The 22,577-nt window shown below is 41.4% G+C and overlaps 4 protein-coding genes across 4 annotated transcripts; 1 reads left to right on the top strand and 3 right to left on the bottom strand.

The window, feature by feature from the left end:
* Positions 1–76: 76 nt before the first annotated feature.
* Positions 77–3,778, bottom strand: PHALS_08916 (Kinesin-like protein; the record flags this gene model as incomplete). Its single annotated transcript, XM_024724351.1, has 23 exons — positions 77–229; positions 289–352; positions 414–487; positions 550–642; positions 705–773; positions 824–1,096; positions 1,156–1,232; positions 1,298–1,406; positions 1,482–1,676; positions 1,745–1,857; positions 1,923–2,098; positions 2,160–2,214; positions 2,276–2,470; positions 2,529–2,578; positions 2,648–2,685; positions 2,745–2,814; positions 2,874–2,938; positions 3,015–3,111; positions 3,174–3,262; positions 3,342–3,383; positions 3,460–3,507; positions 3,573–3,668; positions 3,722–3,778. 23 exons carry the CDS (start codon positions 3,776–3,778, stop codon positions 77–79), a joined length of 2,298 nt encoding a protein of 765 aa, XP_024575237.1.
* Positions 3,779–5,808: 2,030 nt separating this feature from the next.
* On the top strand, positions 5,809–8,325 carry PHALS_15342 (uncharacterized protein). Its single transcript, XM_036407384.1, has one exon. The coding sequence runs from the start codon at positions 6,570–6,572 to the stop codon at positions 6,873–6,875; it is 306 nt and encodes a 101-aa protein (XP_036263092.1). The 5' UTR covers positions 5,809–6,569; the 3' UTR covers positions 6,876–8,325.
* Positions 8,326–16,872: 8,547 nt separating this feature from the next.
* Positions 16,873–17,626, bottom strand: PHALS_08917 (uncharacterized protein; the record flags this gene model as incomplete). Its single annotated transcript, XM_024724353.1, has 2 exons — positions 16,873–17,100; positions 17,525–17,626. The coding sequence occupies 2 exons, from the start codon at positions 17,624–17,626 to the stop codon at positions 16,873–16,875; spliced, it is 330 nt and encodes a 109-aa protein (XP_024575239.1).
* A 2,514-nt stretch (positions 17,627–20,140) lies between these two features.
* PHALS_08918 (uncharacterized protein) lies at positions 20,141–20,466 on the bottom strand (the record flags this gene model as incomplete). Its single annotated transcript, XM_024724354.1, has 2 exons — positions 20,141–20,226; positions 20,316–20,466. 2 exons carry the CDS (start codon positions 20,464–20,466, stop codon positions 20,141–20,143), a joined length of 237 nt encoding a protein of 78 aa, XP_024575240.1.
* Positions 20,467–22,577: the final 2,111 nt, after the last annotated feature.

Here is a 22,577-nt window from a genome sequence, read left to right on the forward strand (position 1 = left end):
CAAACCAATAAATGCAATAATTTTAAGAGCTCAAAAAAAACAATCACCGAGAATTGAATTTTGACATTTCCAGCGATCATTTGTTGACATGAAGTGGCTGATTCACTCGATCACGCAGCGCTGCTGCATATGTTACTTTATGACGTCGTACTGGCGCAGATGCAGGACGTGCTGATTGATTTCCAACAATCTTTGGCGAAAAATTGAGGTTTGAAATTCCTGTTGTCATCTATACACTGGATTATAAAAGCTCAAACAGTTTAAATTAGATAAAAATGCATGTCGTACGATGGCTTTAATATGCCGTAGCTTTGTCGGATCAGCTAGTATATTTCTTGGGAGTGAATATACTCTGACAATACAAAGAACATGATAAATCAAGCTAGTCAAATAATCAAAGTAGTTTCTTATACCGTTGACGTGACCCTAAAGCAGTTAATAGTCGTCCAGTGAAATTGTATAATTCGATACAATCATATCGCAGACTCTACATGACAGTTAAGATATCATTATGCATAGCATTACTTAGACGCTGGAATGCTGGCTCACCTCAAAAGTTTCGGTAGTTGTTTGTTGTGATTGTTGTAATTTTTTGTTAGCAGCTTTGAGCTCTTCAGTTTTGCTAGCTAACGTTTGTTCAAACTGATAGACAACAACAAATACAGTTAACATTTGTTCCGCACATGTTTCAAAAAACAATAAACCTGTTGCTGAATCAAAGTAATATCGTTCTCTTTCGATTGTTGCAATACTGCCATTCGATGGCGAAGGCTCTAAGTGTAGCATGTCAAAATTATAAGTACAAAAAATTTCAGTATCTCACCTTTTCAAGCTGCTTTTCACGATCTTGAAAGCTAAATACATCGTCGACTTGCGGATCGATTGGTGCTTGTTGGTTGGTACTTCTCTTACAATCTATCTGATGATTTCGACGAAGAAGAGTTTGCATTTCTTCACGATGTCGCGCTGCTTCCGACACCATGGCACGATCAAATTCATTCGATTTTTGACGTAATGAGCTTTCAAGAAATGCAATCCGTCGTTTCTGTTCGTTGATCGTACGACGTGCAATCTCTTTCTCCGACTTTGCTTCTGACTAAAAATCAAAGATCAAGTAACACAAACACTGACACATTGAAATTCCATTGCACTCACTACAATCACTGCGAAATTGGTTTTAGCATTGGCATATTTCTGTCGTAAGCGATTACTGTCGGCACTACCTTGAGTTTCTATTTGAGCATCATAAAGCGTCAATAACATAACTTCTTGACTTCTTGACAAGTGCTTAGATAACCTTCAGCGAGAAATGTGTGGCCAAATCCTGTGGTTTTGATTAAATTATCGGAGCTCAAATCTGCTTCTTGGCCTCTTTCTGATAAAATTGACTTAAACACCGAACCATTCTACAGATAGATGTTCGTTGTTAGCATAAACTAATAGAGCAACACTCTAATTCTTCGTAAAGGTCATGAACATACTGAAAACTTTACTTCGCCGTCGTCCGATATCTCTTGTGCTTGAAATCCAAGTTCTTTAAGCGTGGCAGTAAATTTAGTATTGTATTCACTTCGTATTCCCTCAAGTTGTCGACGCAAGACACTCAATTCTTCTTGAAGTCGACGAATACGTCGATCTTTGTCTACAATCGTACCAGTAATGTGATTCACACGAGGCTCCACATAAGAAATAACGATTACTACACTCAGTAAAATTTGATTGAACATTCTTTAAAAAAACTCACCTGGTTCTGCACTGATCGGCATCGATTTGCAAATTGAAGCGTTTCTAAGCAACCTTCATAGTGCTCTCTCATCGGATGAATGGTTGCTATGAGCGTTGTAATGCAGTTACCACCTTTACGAACACACGTGAGATTTACAACACTATAAAAGACAAATCTTAAACACCTTAGAACAGACCAATACTATTCTGTAAAAGACGAGTGAGTTTCGAATCTCGGTAAGGAATGTAGTTGTACCCGCTCTCTGGATCTAGTGACATCACAACCTTGCCGACAGCACTTAAGCTTGAATTGATATGTAATGCTTCTTTCAATCGTTGACCATCCGATTCGCTTTTTTTCAGACGTTCCGATCTGATTGAAATGATACACTTTAGCTTCATTCATATAACATTAACAATAAAGATACACAAACCCCGCAAGATCAACCATATTCAGCATCCCATAAATTACTTCGCTCGTATCCTGGACTAGAGAATAGATACATCGCGTAAGTAGTAAGCACAAAGAAGAAACACTACAATCAACAACCTCGTTGAAAGATATGGATGGTAAACACTGTGTGCGAGCGTGATGACACAGCATTCATTTTTGTTTCGTGCGTTGATCGCAATCGTAATCCACATTGTACAAGAGCATCCACCTCATCTTTAGAAGTCACAGTAACCATCGATAAATCTTTCACAAAAACTTGACCCTGCGCGTCCTCATGAATTTCAAAATTGGCTTTCAATGCATAGTCGTTAGAGATCTCGACTTGATAAGACACAAGAGTTAGATGTACCTTTTTCATAATCATAGTCTTCATCAAGTCTCAATGGGTTCGAGCCGACACTGTACCCAAACAAATATTCCTTACACGGCATTCAAAATCCATGATGAATTAAATTGTATCTTCAATACCTCGTCGTGCTGTCAGTCCGAGAAATATGATGTGACTGCTAATGTTACTTATATCATGAGTTAAAAAAGTGGTTTTCTACAAAAGTGGAGATCTTACTTGACGTAGAAACCATTCGGTACTGCTAGATGTCTGATACGACACTGGTCTACCTGTTTTCTTCAAATACCTGTCGTAATTGCACATGAGGTCTAAGTAAAACAAATCACTTAGCATGATAATACTTGCGCTCGTGCCAGATCTCGGACTCGATCGCAGTAAATTTCTAGAAAGCTGACAGCGAGAGTAACTTCCTTCTTAATTAAACAACAAAGCAGTAAGTAATCCCTTCGAAAATTCAGATTAACATCAATAAATTTGTGCGTATACCCTCGTTTTGTTTTGTTGACGGTTGATCATGCTAAAGAGATACTCAATTGACCGAGGCAAAAGTCCGACTTTCTCTCCTTCCGGTTCACCAAATATACTATTGCATCCTCGTTCGGTCAAATGCATTTCTAAAATTCTCAAAAAAGCGTCGATCTTTACCTAAAAGTCTTGCCTGAACCTGTTTGTCCGTATGCAAAGCAACAACTATTGATGCCATTGAATGCATAGTCGATTAAGCATTTGCTCGTCTGAAACGATAGTATAGATTAGAAAAAAAAAAATCAGATGCAGTAGTAAGTATCTGACAAAGTGCACGTATCAGCCCACCGCTTCAAACAGCGTCTCTTGAGTAGTATCTGTCCAATAAATCTGTAATGTGACACAGCTTTGGTCAAAAGGTAGTTTCTAGTATAAAGCCTCGTCGACATAATAATAATAACGATACATTGTCAAAACTGAAAGCATGGTTTCCATATTGCATTCGCTCTGTATCCTTTAAATAACAAATAAGCGCAACAATGTCAGCATAGCAACTTCGTTCTTCACAATTCTGGGTACCTTGATAACAATATTATTGGGATTATCTTTTTTCCGTTCAAACATGTCTTCGGGAGCTTTTCGACCATCGGCACATGGTCTCGCACGAACATAAACCTGCAAAGCTTGGTAAGAATTACGATGAGAACGATCATAGCCATCACTGTCACCTTGACGTTTGCGTTCCCAAGCAGTCGTGTGTAGTCAGTCGTGACTTTGTGATCCATTGCAACGCCGTCAATCGTCTCAAAAGGAAATTCAAGGAAGAGATTCTTCGATCAGTAACGATCAAAATCTATTTATTTCGAGCAGTGGCAGCCACAGTTCGTAACTGTGACTTATGTCCTAACGACGTTTATCAGCAATCCACTACGCTACCTATCACAAAAATTGCATTTGTTGGTCATAATATCCTTCCCATTATAGTAATACTTTGGATATCAACGACTTATTTACTGACGACCATCTGTCAAGTCTAAAGACTTTGACAACTCCACAGTTGGAGTAATGCAACCATACGAAATCATAAAGGACAGTAAAATGGCTGATAGTATCGCTCTTGAAAACGTCATCGGTAGAAATACGAGACAGCCTTGCATTTGGTGACTAGACTATGAAGCAGATTTTACTTCTGCAGCCGTGTAAACTATCTACATTGCACATAGTCGTGATGACGCGATAATGCTCGAAATGATACTGCAATCTAGCAAAAGTCTTTGATCACATTGTAATCTACTTCAATCCTCTATTTATTTCCTATTGCTCTAAGTACAAAGATATCGGGTCGAAATGCGTCCCGTGAATTTATATACTCGTATGACGCTTTACATACCGTGTCATGAGTAAAGCAATTTAATTGTCAAAAACAAGAGTAGTATCTGCTTTGTCCGGCAGAATTGGTGTTTATCATGACGACTTGCCTTATTAATGTTTTAGGTGAACGAAAGGACATTGTATACTTTGGAGATGCTCCGAGTCAGAATTTTCAAAATGGTGACTGCACTTCAATTTTAAGACGGATCAAAGCATGTGCTTATTGGTTATATGTGTTACAGTTGAACATCATCTTAACTGCTGCGTGAAACTCAATAGACACGACGATAAGCACAATAAAGGTAAGATTTATATTGTGTATACATTAAATAAACAAGATAAATAAAATAAGGACTCAGAAATTGACAAAGAGTGTTAAACTTTATAAAGCAAGCAAAACCAGCCCGCGATCAGACCATCTTCGCGTTATGCAGTATATTGAGCGTCTGCTGTATCCCATATACACAAAATCCATACATGTAACAGAGCAGGTCTTTTTATACGGAATTCATACATTAAAGTTCCGATTGCAGGTCACAACTACTTTGATGTATATGAAAAAGAACACAGAGGCTCGCTATCAATTTGTTGGGGAGGTACTATGAAGATATTGATTTGTTCATTCCATGTCCTTCGTGAAAGTCATCCCTTTGTTCTCATTTCTTTGACGTATATGTACTGCGTGGGATACTAAATGGTCGACTTATAATCATAATCATCCACTATATCTCGAGCCTTGTATATAATATTCAAAAGAGTCATGGGTTGAATCTTGCAATAGTTGAATCTGGCGACTTTTGTCACTTCTAACAATAAACCCTAAACATTAGTAGCGACATCATTCACATATGTCTTTTCTTGATAAAAGAATGCGTTAATAAAATCAAGTTTGTTTGCACACTTCGTAATCAGGACAATAAAAGTATTGGCGCGAGCAATCAGAAAGGAGATACTTCAAACAGGAGTTCATTTGTATCTCTGTGCGTACTCATATATTAGCTAATCAAAATGTTTTGATCCTCATGAATATAAAAGATCGCAGTGATACTGTAATTGACGATATTTGTAATCAATATTTGGTACCATACACTCAAGTTGAACAATTTATGCAGCTACATATCTTCATCAGAGTTATATTGAACAAAAGAAACAAAATCAAGTCATTTCAGTCGTAAAGATGTGGTGGCTTCATTTGCTCGATTGAAGGCTCGATCGCCGAGTGCATAATGTGCCGAGTGCATAACATATACAATGGCTTCAAACAGAAGATACTACGACATTTTACTATAGTCGAGGCAATAAATTTTCTATACTGACTGCCCCAAATATGAAAAAGTATTGAAAACTTACTCTTTCAATAGTAGTCGATTGTTCTAGGTCTTTACTTATATTACAGGACTGTATCTTACTTAGTAATAGCATCACAAATCTTTCTGAAATATCAGTAGTAATATTTCTTGCAATACAAGCCACAAGCTACTTCTTCGAATTCTCAAGACGATTCACTTGTGCTATGATGACGCTCATTACCCGTAGAAAATTGTGGCTGAGAATGTGTAGCTCACAATCCAGTGCTAATAGTCTATGACGAGTACAGCAACTTCGGCGATTAAAAAAATCAGAGATGGAGCACATCACATGATTACGCCCATATACAGACAGACTTACTTTAGCCAGTGATTACGTCTGTAAGTCCTGATAATGGAGCCTAAACCTCAAAGCACACTAAAGAAAAGACCGAGTGTGATACACATATCCTCGTTCCACTAAGTGACATCGTTCAAGTTGCTTTACTATGATGTTTCTTCGCATTCTTCTTGTCGCTTCTATTGTCATGCTCGTCGACTTGACTACAACTTTCACACCAATAGCTTCTCACTTCGTCGCATCTTCTTCAGCTATGGCCTCGACGGATACGGTGCAGACGGCCGGGTCGACTAGGAGATTTCTACGATCGTCCAACATGACTGCAAAGAGTCAGCATAAATCCTCTGAGTCTCGTCATGAGGAAAGAGATGGGCTTATTCGAACTGTGGGATCCTACCTAAATAAAATCTTCGGCTTCCGACATCGTAATCTTGACGAGATTTTAGCGGATTACCCGCTTGTCTATCGCAGTTTTATTCTCATTCCAGAGCACAATGTAAAGCACTTCATGTACAATTATGGCTTCAAAACAAACAAAGATGTGAACAAACATAAAAAATGCTTTCCGCTCTGCTATTGAGTCGCATGAGGCATTTTATCCAAACTGAAGAGCTGCCAAAATATTTGAAGAAACGTGGAATGGAGTTGGTGAACGAAATTGTCGGAAATCGCCTTGCCAGGAAATATTTTGCCCCCTACATTAACGGCGAACTAAACAGTGAAAATTTTCAGAAGACAATGCTAGAAAAACATCCTTTTTTGGCGAAAGAAACCAGAGAAAAAGCCGAGAAACTGCTTGATAGGGCTAGTCGGTTCTTGGGCAGTTATCTTAAACAACACTTTTACGCAAATGCCGGAGATTAGAAATCTTTTCACCTTTTAATGTGATTCATTTTGCTTGTTTTGTGTTTGTCAAAGGTGGTAACACTACTACCTGTTGCTCTTCAATGTGATTCTCGCACTGGTTTACGTCTTCATCATCAATTCAGACATAGCTCATAGTACGTCCTCTGTGTCGTTCACATTGCATCACCTTCGACAAACTGAACGTAGCAGCATAAAGAGCAGCACGAAAAACCTAAATAGAATGTGTCGATCAATATTTCGAAGCTTGATGCCGTGGCTGACGATTGCGAGGGCAGAGGGTATGGATGTGATAGATTAGAATGCGAAGGGGCGCTAGATAATAGACATCAAGGAGCTTACAGCCTTGGCTCATTAATTCAATGCTCTTGCTTATCCATGATGGTACTGTGAGATTTTTGTAACGCGTGGAGACTAAAATTCATTTCACAATATCATTCCGATCCATCAGCCTTTGCTCATGTGCCACAAAGTCTGTTGCCTTTCTGGCTGTAAATTGCGGAGATTTCCAGTCGTTTCAAGACCTTAGGCCGAGACTTTTACTGGTACTACTACCAAAAACAATGTGCAAAGTGAGCATAGGGTACAGTTGGTTGCAGATAGTGTATTTTCAAGCTGATGTCAACATCAACGTGATGGTCTTGGCACGCTTGGTTTAAAGAATGTGAAATATACGCGTTCGCATTGTCAATTCATCCCGTTCACCTCCATTTTAGTAAATATCTTTGCTGGTCGATTCGGTCTTGGTCATTTTAGACTCGCCCGACAGTTCATGCATTGCTAAACGCGAATGTGTTCTATACAATTGTTGACATATTACATCAATTACATGTGCCTTGAAGAGTGCAATGAAGATTGAGAAGCCACAGTAATGCCAAGTGATGCTCCTGAGGAGGTTGCAAGGCGTGCTCACTGATTGCCGGGTTCAGCAGGTCTGTAATTGAATGAGGTGTTTACTTGAAAAACGACAAGATGATGATTGAAAGCCATTACGGTTTAAGGATATTTCCGGTATGCCTTGGGGCCCTGCTTAAAGACTGTCTTCAAGTGGAATTATTAAAAAATGTGATGTAGATAGCGAATCAAGTCAGAAAGCACAGAACGACAACAAACGTAAGTCATTTGCCACCTTAATGGTCTCTTGGAACGTACGAAGGAATTTCAGACAAATTCATTAAGTGCTATCAGCTTGAGAAGAGCAAAAGTTTGGTGCAGAATCCTATCACCTCGAGACGTAGTGTCGCATTTCACCGGCGTTCATAACCATGCTGTCAAAACCAAACTTGTCGGCTGAACGGTCAATATTCACAAGCTGTTTTTACAAAGTCTATCGTCTTTGAAGTCTGCCCTTGCTTTCGTTCATCAATGCCGTCCTTATCGTCATTTCGGCATCCACAGACAAGCCCAAAAAAGAACTAATCTTAGCGGTTTATCCACCTATCATTTTTCGTGAAATTTGCTATGAAATGTTGGTAATTTAGTCGCAGATTCGCTCAACAGGATCAAAAGCAAGCTAAACGACCTGATACTCTATTCACGGGTACCAAATTATTTCTAAATCACGCAGGCCAGAGCCAGCAGCAGATTAGAAAATTGCACTAAACTATAGACGATTAAGTCTCTGCAGAATCCTTAGAGGCAACACGATTGAATTGTTTACAACGTATATTGTAATCGTATCTGGTCACTGCCACACTGCATTGATTAGCATCCCCTATCATATTCATGAAGATCTGTATATTGAATCACTGCACTGGTGAAAATACCCAGATATTCTCCATGGATTCTTCAGTGCTAATTCTAATAGCCAAAGGATTCTTCTGTGCCAGGCTCATGGCAACTTTTGGTGGCACTTGTCGTCAATCCGACGACTTAATCTGGAAGCGACTGTACCCCATGTGCTAACATATTTTACCAGGCCTGACCACGCAATCTAAAAAAAAATTTTTTTAGATGATCAGAGGATATAGGAACACTGGTGGTCGAAAGCCCGGAATCGTTTCTGCTCGCCTGGAGGCTTACGATGATGTTTTAGCAAAGCTATTCTGGTAAACATTGCATTTGTTTGACATGAAAAGTAAAATAGCCATCGACTCGGCACTGCTCTAATACGATGACAGCACATTCTTCGAGCTAGGAAGTTGCGTACGCGATTGAACACTTACGTTGCAGTCCCATACAAAGTAAGCATTTCCTAATTGAGAAATACTCAGGTACCAGAAGCTGCGAGATTTTACGCCATCTAATCAGACGTACATCGTGTGCTCTCCTTCGCATCACCCTTAACGAGGTCAAAGAAGCTTTTGTACTAAATTTGAAGAATATATTCCCGATATGTCGGCGAATCATTTTTCAGGCTCACCGTATCTATGAAGGTTCAAGTGCTCTCATCCTTGTTAGAAAAGAGCAGTCAATTATATGCTTCTGGTAGGTAGGTTGGGCCCAGGAGGTGGAGGCTATATGAGTGCGCCGGAGGTGATAAACCTTGGCGTATCTGAACATCAGGAGGGCGATCACACGGTTGCAGGGCAGCGTCGCGGGCCCACGAGTGTAACTTCTTCAAGAACATTAAGCATTTACATTATGTGTCCCTTTTGTTTCGGTCGAAAATTCCAAAGGATCGAGCTGAGCACGTAAAGCCGATTTTGAGTCGTCTTGCGGGAGGTTGAATATTAAGTTTCAATTGGTGCATGGAGGTTTGCTGAGAAATATTTTGCTCCATTGGAATTCGAGGGCAATTAGTTCCGGCTACACACACTGACTATGGCGGTCACTGACATCATCATACCGGGATATGAGAGGCCATGAAAGATCATGATATATTTAATGACGTTAAGCAATGATGTGCTGCTGTCTAAAATAGTGAGAGATATTCGAAGGCCTTTTGCGTGCAGCGTCTTTCACCGTGAACCCATGTTCAGACTTCGATGTACCGTTGTACATATCGGTAAAGTTTCTCAGCCTTGACAGCGTAAGATGTTGTGTTGACTTTAAGCTGGTTCCAGTTTATGAGATGATCACATGAGCCATATTTAAGCTGGTGTGCCGCGCACGACTCGTCGTGCGGTGCGTTATTGAGTCACTATCCCGCTTCTGTTAAAAAAGCACTATTGGTACCGGCAAAGCTGCGGCAGCATTATTGTAGGAAATAGTTTTGTTTAGATAGTAAGACAACGGCGGTTGCGCGCCTCAATCTTCATAAATATCCTCTGTAGATACGAGTTAGGCAGTCTTGAGCAAAAATCCTGGCTGGGACGAAATTAGCAAATTTATACCGTTACCACCACCGATTTTTTGAGTTATATCGAATATGGACTGCTTTCTGATGACTATTCCAGTGTTAAGACCGAAGAAAGCGCATGTATGACGCGGTCTATATAGCAGAGCCCTGTGTGGTCAAGCGATTGTAAGTCGCGATGAGTGGGCCAGGATCTTTTCTCAAGAAGGATGGCCTATCTTACCGATGTGACGGGTACATTCACGAAAGCAACATTGAGAAGGTAATCTGCGGGCATAGGTCCAAGTCTCTCTCCAAGGTGGCAGCAATAAAAGTTTGTAGATGGAGGGACTTGGCTTTCCGGAATAATGTTAGTCTCTCATGTTTACCCAGGTAAAACTCCTGTCGAATTTTCTTAAATTTATCTAAGCAATTGTAACATGGCCAAGGTAAAAATTCAGCTTCCTGTTTTAAGAGTCGCAACTACTGTTGTTTAGTGGCTAAGTCGGTTCTGATAGTACCGAAGGAGAAGCTCGACGTCAGTCATGACTGAGTCTGTCATTTAAGATAGGCAAATTCTCTGGGTGTGAAGATTAAAGCGGCTACCTTTAGAAATGTTATTGATTCAAGTCATTCGCCATGAGCTCTGCTTCTGATTCGAATCATAAAATTGGCCTGGCTTCGGGACCAAGCGTTGGATTAGATTATAACGACTGTTACAAAGGGAGATGTGTGCCGTTGTTGACGCTTTCTTCATTCCGAAGCATGAAAGAAAGCTTAAAAAGAAAGGAATTCCTTATTTTGGCCGTTTGCTTCAAGAACGCCAATGGCAATCGGCATATGCATGCTTTCATTTTTAATGCGGTCAGAGCTTCGGTAGAACGCTAACTCTTAGAAAAGATGTGTAGAAAGATTGCAAAGTTAAATTTTATCGATATCGCGGTCTCGGCTCGGTCAATGGGCAATATAGACCATCCTTGTGGTATAAGAACATTTAGAGCCTTAAACAGGTCTCCTGTGAGCGGACTGTTCTACCCAAGGAGCTGCTTAACGTGCGAGCGAGGTAGATGATAAGGGCGAGCAAGGCAGATGATAAACCTGCGTCGTGCTAACACACAAACCTAATTTGACGATTAGTTTGTTTGTTGATGTACAGAACACAGGAATTCAGATGAAGACATAGTTACGAGCTGTTCTGGAGTGTATCCGATCGAATATGTCACTTGCCAATGTAGATAAACAGGCGTATAGCGCTGACAGAATGTCTCGCAAAGAAGCTATTTAGCTTTGAACGATTCCTAACGGTGCTCTGATCGTCTTGCAAGCTTGCATTAATAAAGAGATAGGAGCAGAAGCCGTAACACTCATGGTTTCACGAAAATACTCTTTATAACTGTATTAAGTCATCGAGCATATCCCGCAAAGCCCATATTCATAGTGATGTGGTTAGGCCACATTTCCGAACTGCCTACAGGCGTGGTTTGACTCGGTCAATCATCTACACATAAAGATGAGGGTGGTGCCAAATGGCAAGGTCTTTAGTTAATCCCTTAAAAGGATATCAAATGGTTTCGAATACTGCAGAAGCGCCTCGTCGGTTAATGTGATGTAGGACGCATTTTCGGGTCGCTCAGATTTAAAGCGGTTTCTCAAATTGGTGATATTGTGGTATTGAAAGCTATGTTAGGGAAGCAGAACGTTTTTGAGCTCGAAAATCGCTTTATTTAAGTATAATCAAAGGCATACTTTGCCATACGGTCTCTCTATCAATGCACGAAACCGAAGGTGTTGTCGTACCTCATTCCAATAAAGAATCTCGTATGAGGCACACGATTCTCCTCTCTACGAACGTCTCAGTCGAGAAAAGTTGTACAGCTCAGCGAGCGCTTAGCACGGGTAGTTAAAATGTGACAAATGCTTCAGTGCCTTTTATACTCCTGCTTATAAGCAGTGTGCTGACAGTCCAACTGTATGGAATTTTTAGTGGTACTCATGTTAACGTAACATGACTTGTTTCGCTGCTGTCAGCTACATCGCCACTAATGAAGATACATCCGGGCTGTTTATTGACTATATACTACGGCATAATTTGCTTTTGGCGATTGCCATACACCTTGACAATCATTTTGCAGCAAGATATGCTTAATTGTTTTTCAAAGTATTTGCTACGATCAACCAGAAACATGCATTGCGTCATAACGGGTATTTCCTCAATGCGTGTAGCGATATACTCTCATGCTCACATTCATTGAGCTCCTGCCTCCATAAATATTTATCCATGTTTCGAAGTTGGCACAAGAAACCTTCCTACAATCCCTGGTGCCTCTACGACGTGGTTCAGGCCTTGATCGGTGAAGAGTTGATGAAAGTGATCAACTTGTTGAACTTTGCTCAACTACAAATTTGATAAACTATCTTAAAGCAATCGAACGTGATGCAAAAAGTTAAAAGCAGCCTTTATGGAGACGATGCAGGTGATAAGGCTTTACTCTTCGCGCTTTGACTGCGTACGCTCGTCTTATCTGCAGTATGAGCGAAATTGCGCCTTTGGTACCTTTAACGGTTTACGGCTGTAGCCAAAAAGAAATTGAGCTGCACACTTGGCCTCTCTATGCAGTTGCGGAACATCATTGTGTTTGCGTGAGCTGTGTAGTAATGCCGCTCTTCTGAACCTCCTGACACGATAATACTTCCCAAGGATATCGTGCAGCGTGTAAAGTTCCCCGATTGTAAGACACCCGGCCTTGCTTTAAAGTTGAGCTTTGGTTGTTAGCTGTATCATCATAAACATTGGTACAAGCACGGTTGATAATAGTCTGAACCATAGGTCGGAATGAGTCGTCGATCTCGCGCTTTCAACTTCACAACCCAACGTAAGGTGCTAATCTGGACGTCTGATTTTAAAATGTTGGTTTTAAGTTACAAGATGTGTAGGTTGAAGAGCCCTTTTACTCAATGCTCGAATTTATTTAAATATATTTCGGTGCTGTAATCAAGCCATAGTACAAGAGGTACCGCCTCATAGAAGGTATTCACAAGGATGACCGCTAAAATGCCGTGATATGGTAAGACTTGTAAATCCATAAAGGGCTCGCAGAGCGAGTCTCGCGGAAGGGTCTTGACCTCAGTCCGAGCTGCAGATGCAAACTGTAAGGTCTGCGTCGCGCCGCGTCAATCGGCTTCCGATTGATCGGGTCGCTTCTGTCCATAAGCACAGCAAGATATAGTCGCTAGCGGCCATATTGAAGGTTGCTGTAACCTATGTGCTCTTGAACAGCAAATTAAGCTGTGTGAGCCTTGATCTGGTTAGTTTGTAGCGAAAGCAACTTCATCGTCAGTTCTGATTTGAGGAGATATACCACTATCTCACCAATAGAGTCATGCATTCTCTCGCGAAAAGAAGTGCGAACGCTCAAACTTCGATTAGTTTTGAGTAAATATACGGCGGTTAAGCAGTGAGACCATCGGAGAAGTCGCATATGGTCCGTTCGCCACATAACTTTCCAAATCAAAGAGCCCCGACTTCTTCATTCGTTCGATTAGGCGGTGTTTCGTCAAACCATGGGTATGAGCACAAGCACAGCTGAAAGAGATACTCCTGGCGTGGTTTCTACTCGTCGAGAATAAGCTAAATAGTATTTGTTTGTTGGAAGTCGTTTGACCCAAATCAATCACGATTTCTTGGTGGAGGGGTACACAACAATATAAGAAATTCTTTCACAAATAAAGCAGAGCTCAAAGGTACCATTGGAAACTACTATGACCAGTATATGGTGCGAAATCAGAGTGAGAGGACCGTGGGTCGCGTGGACTACTATTCTTATGCAATCAATGATTATATCGACATATATGAATTCTTTAAAACGCGCCCCGATGTTAAATTTGTTCTAAGAGAAGTGTAAAGTACTTGGACTTTATTATGATCGGAATTTTGCGTATTCGGGATTAATTTTCTGCGCGTTTTCTTATTCGACCTCCTTAGTCAAATGCTTCCTCTGCTGACGAGGCCACATCTACTAAGTTGTACTTGGTAGCACTCGTTGTCGATTCGATGACTCAGACTTACTACGTTTTCTGTGTGAATGCGACATGATGTGTAATTACCTGATTCTGGCCCGACAAGACGTGCCTTCATAATTCTGATGATCTCTGCGGCGGCATAGGTCTAAGGCCAGGGAGCAATAGCTGCTTGCCTGTAGACGTTCACCAGCCACTATAACACACCTGAAAAAAGACTCAGTTAGAACCAAGGAGAAGCGCCACTTACTCTCTAAAAGATCTACAAACCGAGACCGTTTCTGTTCTGCTCTAAAACTCCGATGATAAAGGTGGAAAAGATTCTCTTCTCGGGACACGATATCGGAAACTTCGATTCTTGTCCACGGTATTTCTCTTACTACAAACCGGCAAAAGTATGTCGCGATATCACGCTCTTAGCGTGGAGGTCGCGCGCGAGAATAGGTATATAGTGCGGCAAGTCGATAAAGGTGGTATTTCCATCTTGGGTTTTGACAAATGAACGTTGTCACGATTCTTTTTCGCTGCATGATAAGGCAGACCTCATCCAAACTTGTTACTTCCTCCCGCCAAGGCAAGTACTAACTATTGGATTATGAAAACTTTGTTAGCCGAATCACGGCTGATTATATCAAGTCAAACATTCATGGAGGGTTTTCACGTGAACGGCACGGATCTATTCTTTCTGTGTACACACTAGTCCTTCTCCATAAGCGGTGATAATACAGCTTCAAACTTACAAGGTCAAGCTGGAGTGCGGAGGTAGGGGACTTTAGCGCGCCAAAGACTGAGAGTTATGAAAGCGGAACATGAAGAGAGTGATCTGTCGGCTTTCAAACGGCGCTTTGATGTCTCAGGTATTACATCGATGGAAGTACTAAGCACTTAGGCCTGCACGAATTCACACGAAACAGAAGGAAAGCAAGCCTTCAAGTAGAGCCGCTGGGCAGACACTTTTTGGACTAATTTTAATCGACGCAGGGCATAAACTAAGCTCTGGTAAATTGACCACGTCTTTCTCTTGATGGATGATAGAAATTTAGCCAACTAAGCATAACACAAAGTTCAGTTTTTAAATTTAGCGGCTCTATGACGTACTAGGTTATTAAGAGGAGTCAGCCTCGCTTCTGGAGAACCCTTTGACATAACTTTATGTGCATCAAATAGTTTGACTCCACGACTCCAAAATCTTCTTTCTGTAAAGCATCACAGTGAATCTTTAAGTACTTTTGATACAGCAACGTGACCTACGACATTCTTGCGCATCCGCGTTACTACGCCATGCGAGTGGACTCTATTGTAAGTAACCTTATCAAGCTTTTATATAAACAGATGGATACTATGGAGCTACTTGATGAGAAGTCATGTGCTGAATACGTGAAACAGCAATTATAAATGTATATCCTGATGTTGACATCATTATTAAAGTGTAAGAGTCGTTATTAAATTCCAAGGAAATCTATTGGGTCGCTACAATCAAAAAATTCAAGTAATATAATCAGCACAACAAGCTAAAAAAATTGTAAATTTAAGATGATATTTGATAGTTGGATCCGCCCAAGACGATATTTATGGGTAGAAGCCACTGATGATGAAGAATAGAAGTTTATGACATTTGCAAACATCATCTTCAAGCTAATAACCAACTGCTACTGAAGCATAAAGGTAAACTCTGTACATCCAGTAAAGTTTACGACATAACGTTTGCCGAACAGCACACCGCAAGCTGTTTCTATGAGGCTCAAGATGCAGGAATTTCTCAAGAGGGGTCCTTCCAATCTGCAGTTGCCACACAAAACGCACTCTATATCTAGAAAAAGAGGCGAAACGGTAGCACGCACAATCTACATGGTAGTATTTACAAGTCAAGACGACAAGTTCAAATTGAAAGTACAAGAGAACCGAACAACGATGGTGGCAGCAAGGGATGGATGGTCTTTTTTTTAATCCATCTCCTCTTCTGTTGCGACTTTTTAATAGGTCCCTTCTATACTTTAATGAAGCTTGAAAATCTGATGGTGATAAGAAACGGTTTACGGTGCAGATGTTGCCCATTATTAGCTACAGAAAGTCGGTCCAGTTCAACATTCACCTCAAATATCCGGTTTTATACTCTAATTAAAGGGATAAAACCGAGCGATATATCACAATAATAGTACATGACCATCCAGGTCATCGCCTCTTTTTAGGATACATCACGTACTGTACAAGGACAGGTTCTGAGCTCCTGAGCGCCAATTAATGGCTGCTTAAAAGACTGGCGTAGCCACCTCCATATACTTCTGCAATACGAAAAGACGTCGTTTCATGTCGCGGCTGTGGATCCACGTTTCTTCCTCGCAAGGCTCTTTGAAATCGCAAGGAAGGAAGTGCAAGCTAAAACAAGTAGGTCGTTTCGAAGAAGTAGGACGTAAATTACTAGAATCAAAACTTAGTAGTGCAGTGTATGATATAATTTATATGATGGTGCTAAATAAGTGGGGCCTTCTCTCTGCTTCACCATCCTTTCTCTAATAGTCTATGATGTTCGGGGGTATTTCGATGCAGCAATCATCAATACGCGAGGAAGGGGCATGGTAGTAGCCCTTGCAACGTGCGTCCATGACTTGTACATTGTATTCTCTGTATCGTATGACGCAGCTCTAACAACCGTCTCCCTGTGTTTCTCTTCTTTATTGTACATCCATCGTAGTAGCGTACGCAAACCACGTGTCGGTTTATCATTCTTCACTCTCATCACATCGCTAAACAAGCTTGTGGACTTCACTTAGCTGCTGAGAGTGGTGGTGACGTGTGTGCACCATGTTGTTCACGGTCCTTTCGAATCCAAGCGCTTTTCAGCAAGTCAATTTCAAGGTTTGTCTGCCATTGTTTCTTCATAGCTGCATGGTCTTCAGCAGGTGCAATTTCCACGGTGTGTGCAGACTTGGGCATAATTCGGTTGTTCTTGTAAAGGGACTCTGGGTTGTAGATGGCAAATTGCGATGTGAGCTGGCAAACAGTAGGAAAGTTGAGGCAGACGCGTCGCCCGCTAACCACCAGCCGCGTCGTCCCATCGTCATAAACGTCCACACGTCAGACGGTGCGCACCTTCTAGCCCCAATCCAGATGGAGTTCAGGCTCTGAATAAAATGAGGTGCTCAAAACGCTAAAAGGAGTGGGCAATGGCGACATTTACATACGTGCGTGGGTTCGTTGGTGGATGCTACTGGCTAATAGAGGGAGACGTGAAGGTTAGTGACCTAATTATTCGGTTTAGTACTTAATTCTTGACCCCCTCATGAAACGGGGTCAATTCTTTTCTTTGTGTGACTTCTCGCAAATAGATTGATTCAAACTGATTTTCTCATTGCACTTAGGATATATGGAGGGTAGTACTTTGCGTCAAATAACAAAGTTGAGGATTACAGGTAACGTCGGTCAAGACAAGTAAATTGTAGAGAAATGAAGAGCTCGCAAACGAGTAGCGTAGCGTCTCTTGACGTAATTGCTTACGAACGACAGGAGCCGCACGCATTCAAATTTACAGCGACACTCCTTATTTGATGGAATAAAATTGACCTTGTATCCTAAAGTATAGCAATAGTAAGTGGAACCGGCAGATAGTCTGCACTTATTGGCCCTTACTTCTCGAATATTTCTTATTGCGACATTCAAAAGACAAATTTTCGAAAGTGATTTGCTGCGCTCATGCTGGGAATGCAGATGGTATGTCGTTTTAGATCCTGCAACAGTAGATATACAGTGACGTCAGGTTTAAAAGTACGTCAAGCCCATCTGCTACTGTCGTTGTAGCATGAGGTAAAACTCATCGAAAAGGTACAGAAACAGATGCGATTGATATGGTGCCTTTCAAAATTTTGACGTTTAGCTACTGCTCTACGTGGTAAAGAACTAAATTTTAGATTGTTGTTTAAACGTTTAAGTGAGACAGCCCAGCCAACGAGAACCTACATCGCAAGAAGCACGGCGGAACTTACAATAGGTCGACGCACCGCAATGGATAATATGGCTATTCTAGATCCACAAGACTCTTTGTGCACCTATCAAATGATTAGACTAGGTATGGTGGATTCCTAGTAGTTACGCAAGGTAAGGTGACTTTAGTGTCTCAAATATGGAAAATTTAGTCCAAGTCCTTCATGAGCGTAGCACGCCATGCATCATGTGCTGTGCGATACCTTTTTCACTCGTTTTCATGTATTTCTTTAAGAAAAATTAAATAATTTCGTTCGCTTGAGCTTTAGCGAAAGAAATCGTTCAGCCGCAAACAGCTACAAATACTAAAATAGCAATTGGAGCCAGGTTGGCGACATGTTAATGCGTGCGATACTATCCCAAGAAAGCAGCAATTACACAAGACATTCGTCAAAGAGTCTCTTTGCATAGACAATAATCGTAGAAATTCTATCATAGCCCAATTGTCAAACAGATTCTATCGATATTACACTTCATACGATCGCAATGACCAAGCTCAGAACCTCGCAAGATGAGCAGAAACCAATTGCCGAGCCCAGCTGTCACCATCAGCTGTACCACAAACAGGTATTTTACAACACAAACATTTTCGCATTGCCTTTCCAGTTTGCTTCAGTACAGTACATGGACATTATAACAATGGCACACTTCTCGTCCATATATTTTCTCAACGTCGCGACCACAAATTGCTATTTTTATTGTTAAGGTTATAATTGCACTCACCTTATCTCCAAGAATTAGGTGATTACAATAAGCCAAACATAATTTGAACCAATCATTGATGAAACGCAGATTTCAACCGTAGTGCTTGACAACCACACATTCTCGAAAACTTTCGACCTGTTGTGCGTCGAAACGTCATCTGAATAAGGCGCATGTGAATGCCAAATTTGGAGATAAGCTCAAGACTGGCTCGTTGCTCAGTATAAAGCGGCCTGCCGAGAAAGTAACGGCAGACTGCGCGTGCTACCAGTCGTATACGAGAATCTCCTTGACAGAAAGATACAGTCATTAATGATGAGAAACGATTTAAGTGAGATGTTAGGTAGTATTGGGAGCGCAGTTGATGAGTAAACAGCAACTGCTTAGACAAAACGCTCCCAGTCCATCAAAGACCCAAATACGCGACAGCCAGCCTCATTATAGTGCATAGTCTATATAATGTATTACTGCTGCATCTGACTTTCGCCCCGACTCGATACCGTTCAATGACATGAAAAATACCACTTGCACGGCGCAGTGACAAAAGAGTGAGCGCGTACTTACACATATGTAAACAGCGGCAACACGTTTGACAATTTAAAGCTATTTGCCCACCGCATGTATCTGCGTGCCAGCCGACTGGTCACGACAGAGCATCGACAATCGCTCTGCACCAGGACAGCTACGGCATACCGGTATTGTGTTATTGCAGCAGAATGTTTTGTCTTGTTAGCGTCGTGAAGATACAACCAAGCTGTTTCTCGACAGTCATCAATTTCCTGTGAGAGTTGACTCAGATCGATACCCGCGGTTCTAACCAACGTAAGGTAGGCATTGTTCACGATCGATACATTATGTACAAATGAAGTCGTTCCACAGCCCGAAGGAATTAACTGAACACGATAACGTGTTGGAGATTATACTTGTGAAACACATGCCGCGAAGAGATCGCAAGGCTAAAGCGACGTGCTCCGAATAATTGTTTTTGAAATGAACAGCGCAGCTCGTTGCTTTAATGGCTTCAATGTTATTTCTCACATCTCCGTGGCACCTTCACGGATCAGTTCCAGTCATTGTTTTGACACTGACTGACTTGATCTCAAAACGTTGCACTCAATCTATTAAACGGACATCTGCAACTTCGAAGCAAATATAATCATTTTTTGCCAAGTGCACAATGACATGCAGCTAAGTATGCATTCTCTCTTGATCCCACTAAGCGTTTTCAAGCATATCTGGCTTTGCTTAAGTTCTTCGCTCAAATTTAGACCGGTCGCGAAGCGTGTTGCTAACAAAGTGACGCATTGATCAACCCCGGTGGCTAAACTCCCTTATGCTATTCAATTTTTGGCTACTCGGGTTGCTTTGAGCTGATCGATACGATTGTAAATCTTCTAAGACCACCGCGCGCCGACTCGTCTTGATGCGAGACAAAGTCTGCGACTATGTAAAAAGCTTGGACTTGCCAGGGTCATAGCCATTATCTAACTATAAAATAGGGTAGCTGGTGGTGCGGCGCGGCGAACTCCCCAAAAAAGTGGTGCCCAGACGAAGTTCAAGTTTGAGCTTGGTCGGGAGCTGTATGAGCAGACTCATAAATACGAGCGTGGCAAATCCGGTCAGCGTTGGCACCGCGTTTTGAGCTTGCAAAATAAAGTCAAGGAGGAGGACATCCATATATTGTCACTATTATTATTTGATTGTAAGGCCACAAGACTTATAATAATGAGGGGCTTTCGTCGATTAGGAATTGGATTGATGCATAAATACATTGGTACTGTCATCGGGCCGCGATACCATAATTCAGTCTTTATACCTGACTTTACAAAAGCAAGACTACTTCGGGGTATGACGTATGGGACCAGAGGCCACAGTTTTCAGATGGAGTTGTCGTCCAACACGTACAGCTTTTGAAGCAAGGTCTAGCTTGTACTGAACTCATCTTTAATCCCATGTCAGAAAATCTGACCGATCTTTGCTTTTAAAATGATTTTGCTCGACGACACGCGTGCACTTTGGTAACTCTCATGCCTCAAACAGATTTGAATAAATGAAGAGCCTTAAAATTGTGTAGCTTTTTGAGAGTAAGGGGAGTGAGTCATACAAGTCACTACTAAGGCTTTCATGACGTTGCCATGGGCGCCTCGTTCTTTCTGGCTGCTGTTCCAGCCATGTGCTTAGAGACGAAGTAAAAATAGGAATTTCCGGATAAAAACACCCAAATAGAGCTTTTAAAGGGGCGCTTTTGATTGAACAGGATCATTGTCACACAGGAAAGGATTGCAGCCCCGCTTGAAATCATACTTTGGTCAAGAAAGTATGATGAGGAACGTATTTGTTTTCACTATTGCCCTTCAAACTTAGCGCAAACCTCAAAGGTATACCATGGTGGAGGTCATACTATGATCCCATTCCGGATAAAAGGCACTGTGTGCTCATACACGGTAAAATTTATAGATATAGTTATTCAAACATGAGCGTTCTAGGATCAATTGTATTGCCAGCTTTAACCATTGATTCTATGGTCATGATGATAATGAAACAGCTGCTTTCTGCAATGATTATGATATGTACAATGATTGTATTACCTTGAAATCGAACAGATTTTGACATGAATTCGATGATCATAACATAACACAGCTGCGTTTAGAACGGGCATTACAGACTGCGCCAGACGCACCCAACACGCCATTGATGATATTCAAGCTATCGTTTTGGTCAGTTTGCGACTGTGAGTGACTAACTTCGTTTTTGTTAATGCCTCTGTGTGGAATAAATGTAACAATGAGCGCTGTTCCGCTGTTACTCCCAGTCCCGATTTCACTCGATACTGTTACTTTTTTTAGCGCTAAGGATTCGAATTAAAGGCCGGAACGAATACAGCAAGAAGCACTTAGCATTACTTTTGCCTCGCGCACCTCAGTAGAGGTGTTGCACCCTCTTGTAGATCAAAGCACGTGCACTTGAATTACGGAAGGATTGAATATGCAAGAAAATTGCACAGATCCATCCACAAAGTCACTTATGACCTCGATGAGAAGCAAGAGGCTGCACAATCAGTATATGGAAACTTTTATGGTATCTCACTACACAGTGACACGTTTGGACTAAGTGCTACCGCCTGATCGGTGAAGAGCATAGTACATATGCTAGCCGCAGCCGACTTGATGCTATGCGTATATTAATAGGTTATTACACAACGCATGGTGCCTAGGAACGTCACATAATCTTGAGAAATGTATAAATCAGCGAAGCAAAAGCTGCTAAGTGCGTGTTGTGTTTACCACACAAACGCTCATCAAGGACCTTTCAAGTCACCTCACAAACGCTCAAAATATCATTCAGATGCCGCTACCTTACATCTATAGAAGATTGCGATCAGGCCAAAAAGCAACCTTGACCAAAATATTTGCTCAGTGGGATCTTGGTTTGATTCTTTTACAGCAGTGAGCAAAAGGCACTTTCACTTGGAAATGCTTAGACCAAATCAAAGATCCAGCTCAAGAATTTAGGCTGCGTGTCTTTGAGTTGATACCACCAAAGCAGTAACAACGCGGTCAGCTCAATTCCGTAGCCTACTTCCTCGAGTGCGCCGCTTAAGCTCCCAGAAAAAATTGCCCTTGACCGAGCACATCGAGACCGACCTTACACATCACGTGGAATCTATGACTTAACTGATTACACTTCACTTCACGAGCCAACATTGCTTTCGACGAATCCCCTTCCACAAATCACACGCTCAACGCGAAATTGTTGTTCCCGCCAATACTATATATATATATATATAT

Source organism: Plasmopara halstedii (assembly GCF_900000015.1).
Source record: "Plasmopara halstedii genome assembly, contig: Scaffold_323, whole genome shotgun sequence".
Classification (NCBI taxonomy): domain Eukaryota; phylum Oomycota; class Peronosporomycetes; order Peronosporales; family Peronosporaceae; genus Plasmopara; species Plasmopara halstedii.

What these genes read in the sequence shown, in the direction of transcription:
- PHALS_15342 (XM_036407384.1), top strand. Translation starts at nt 6,570, where the DNA reads ATGCTTTCCGCTCTGCTATTGAGTCGCATGAGGCATTTTATCCAAACT.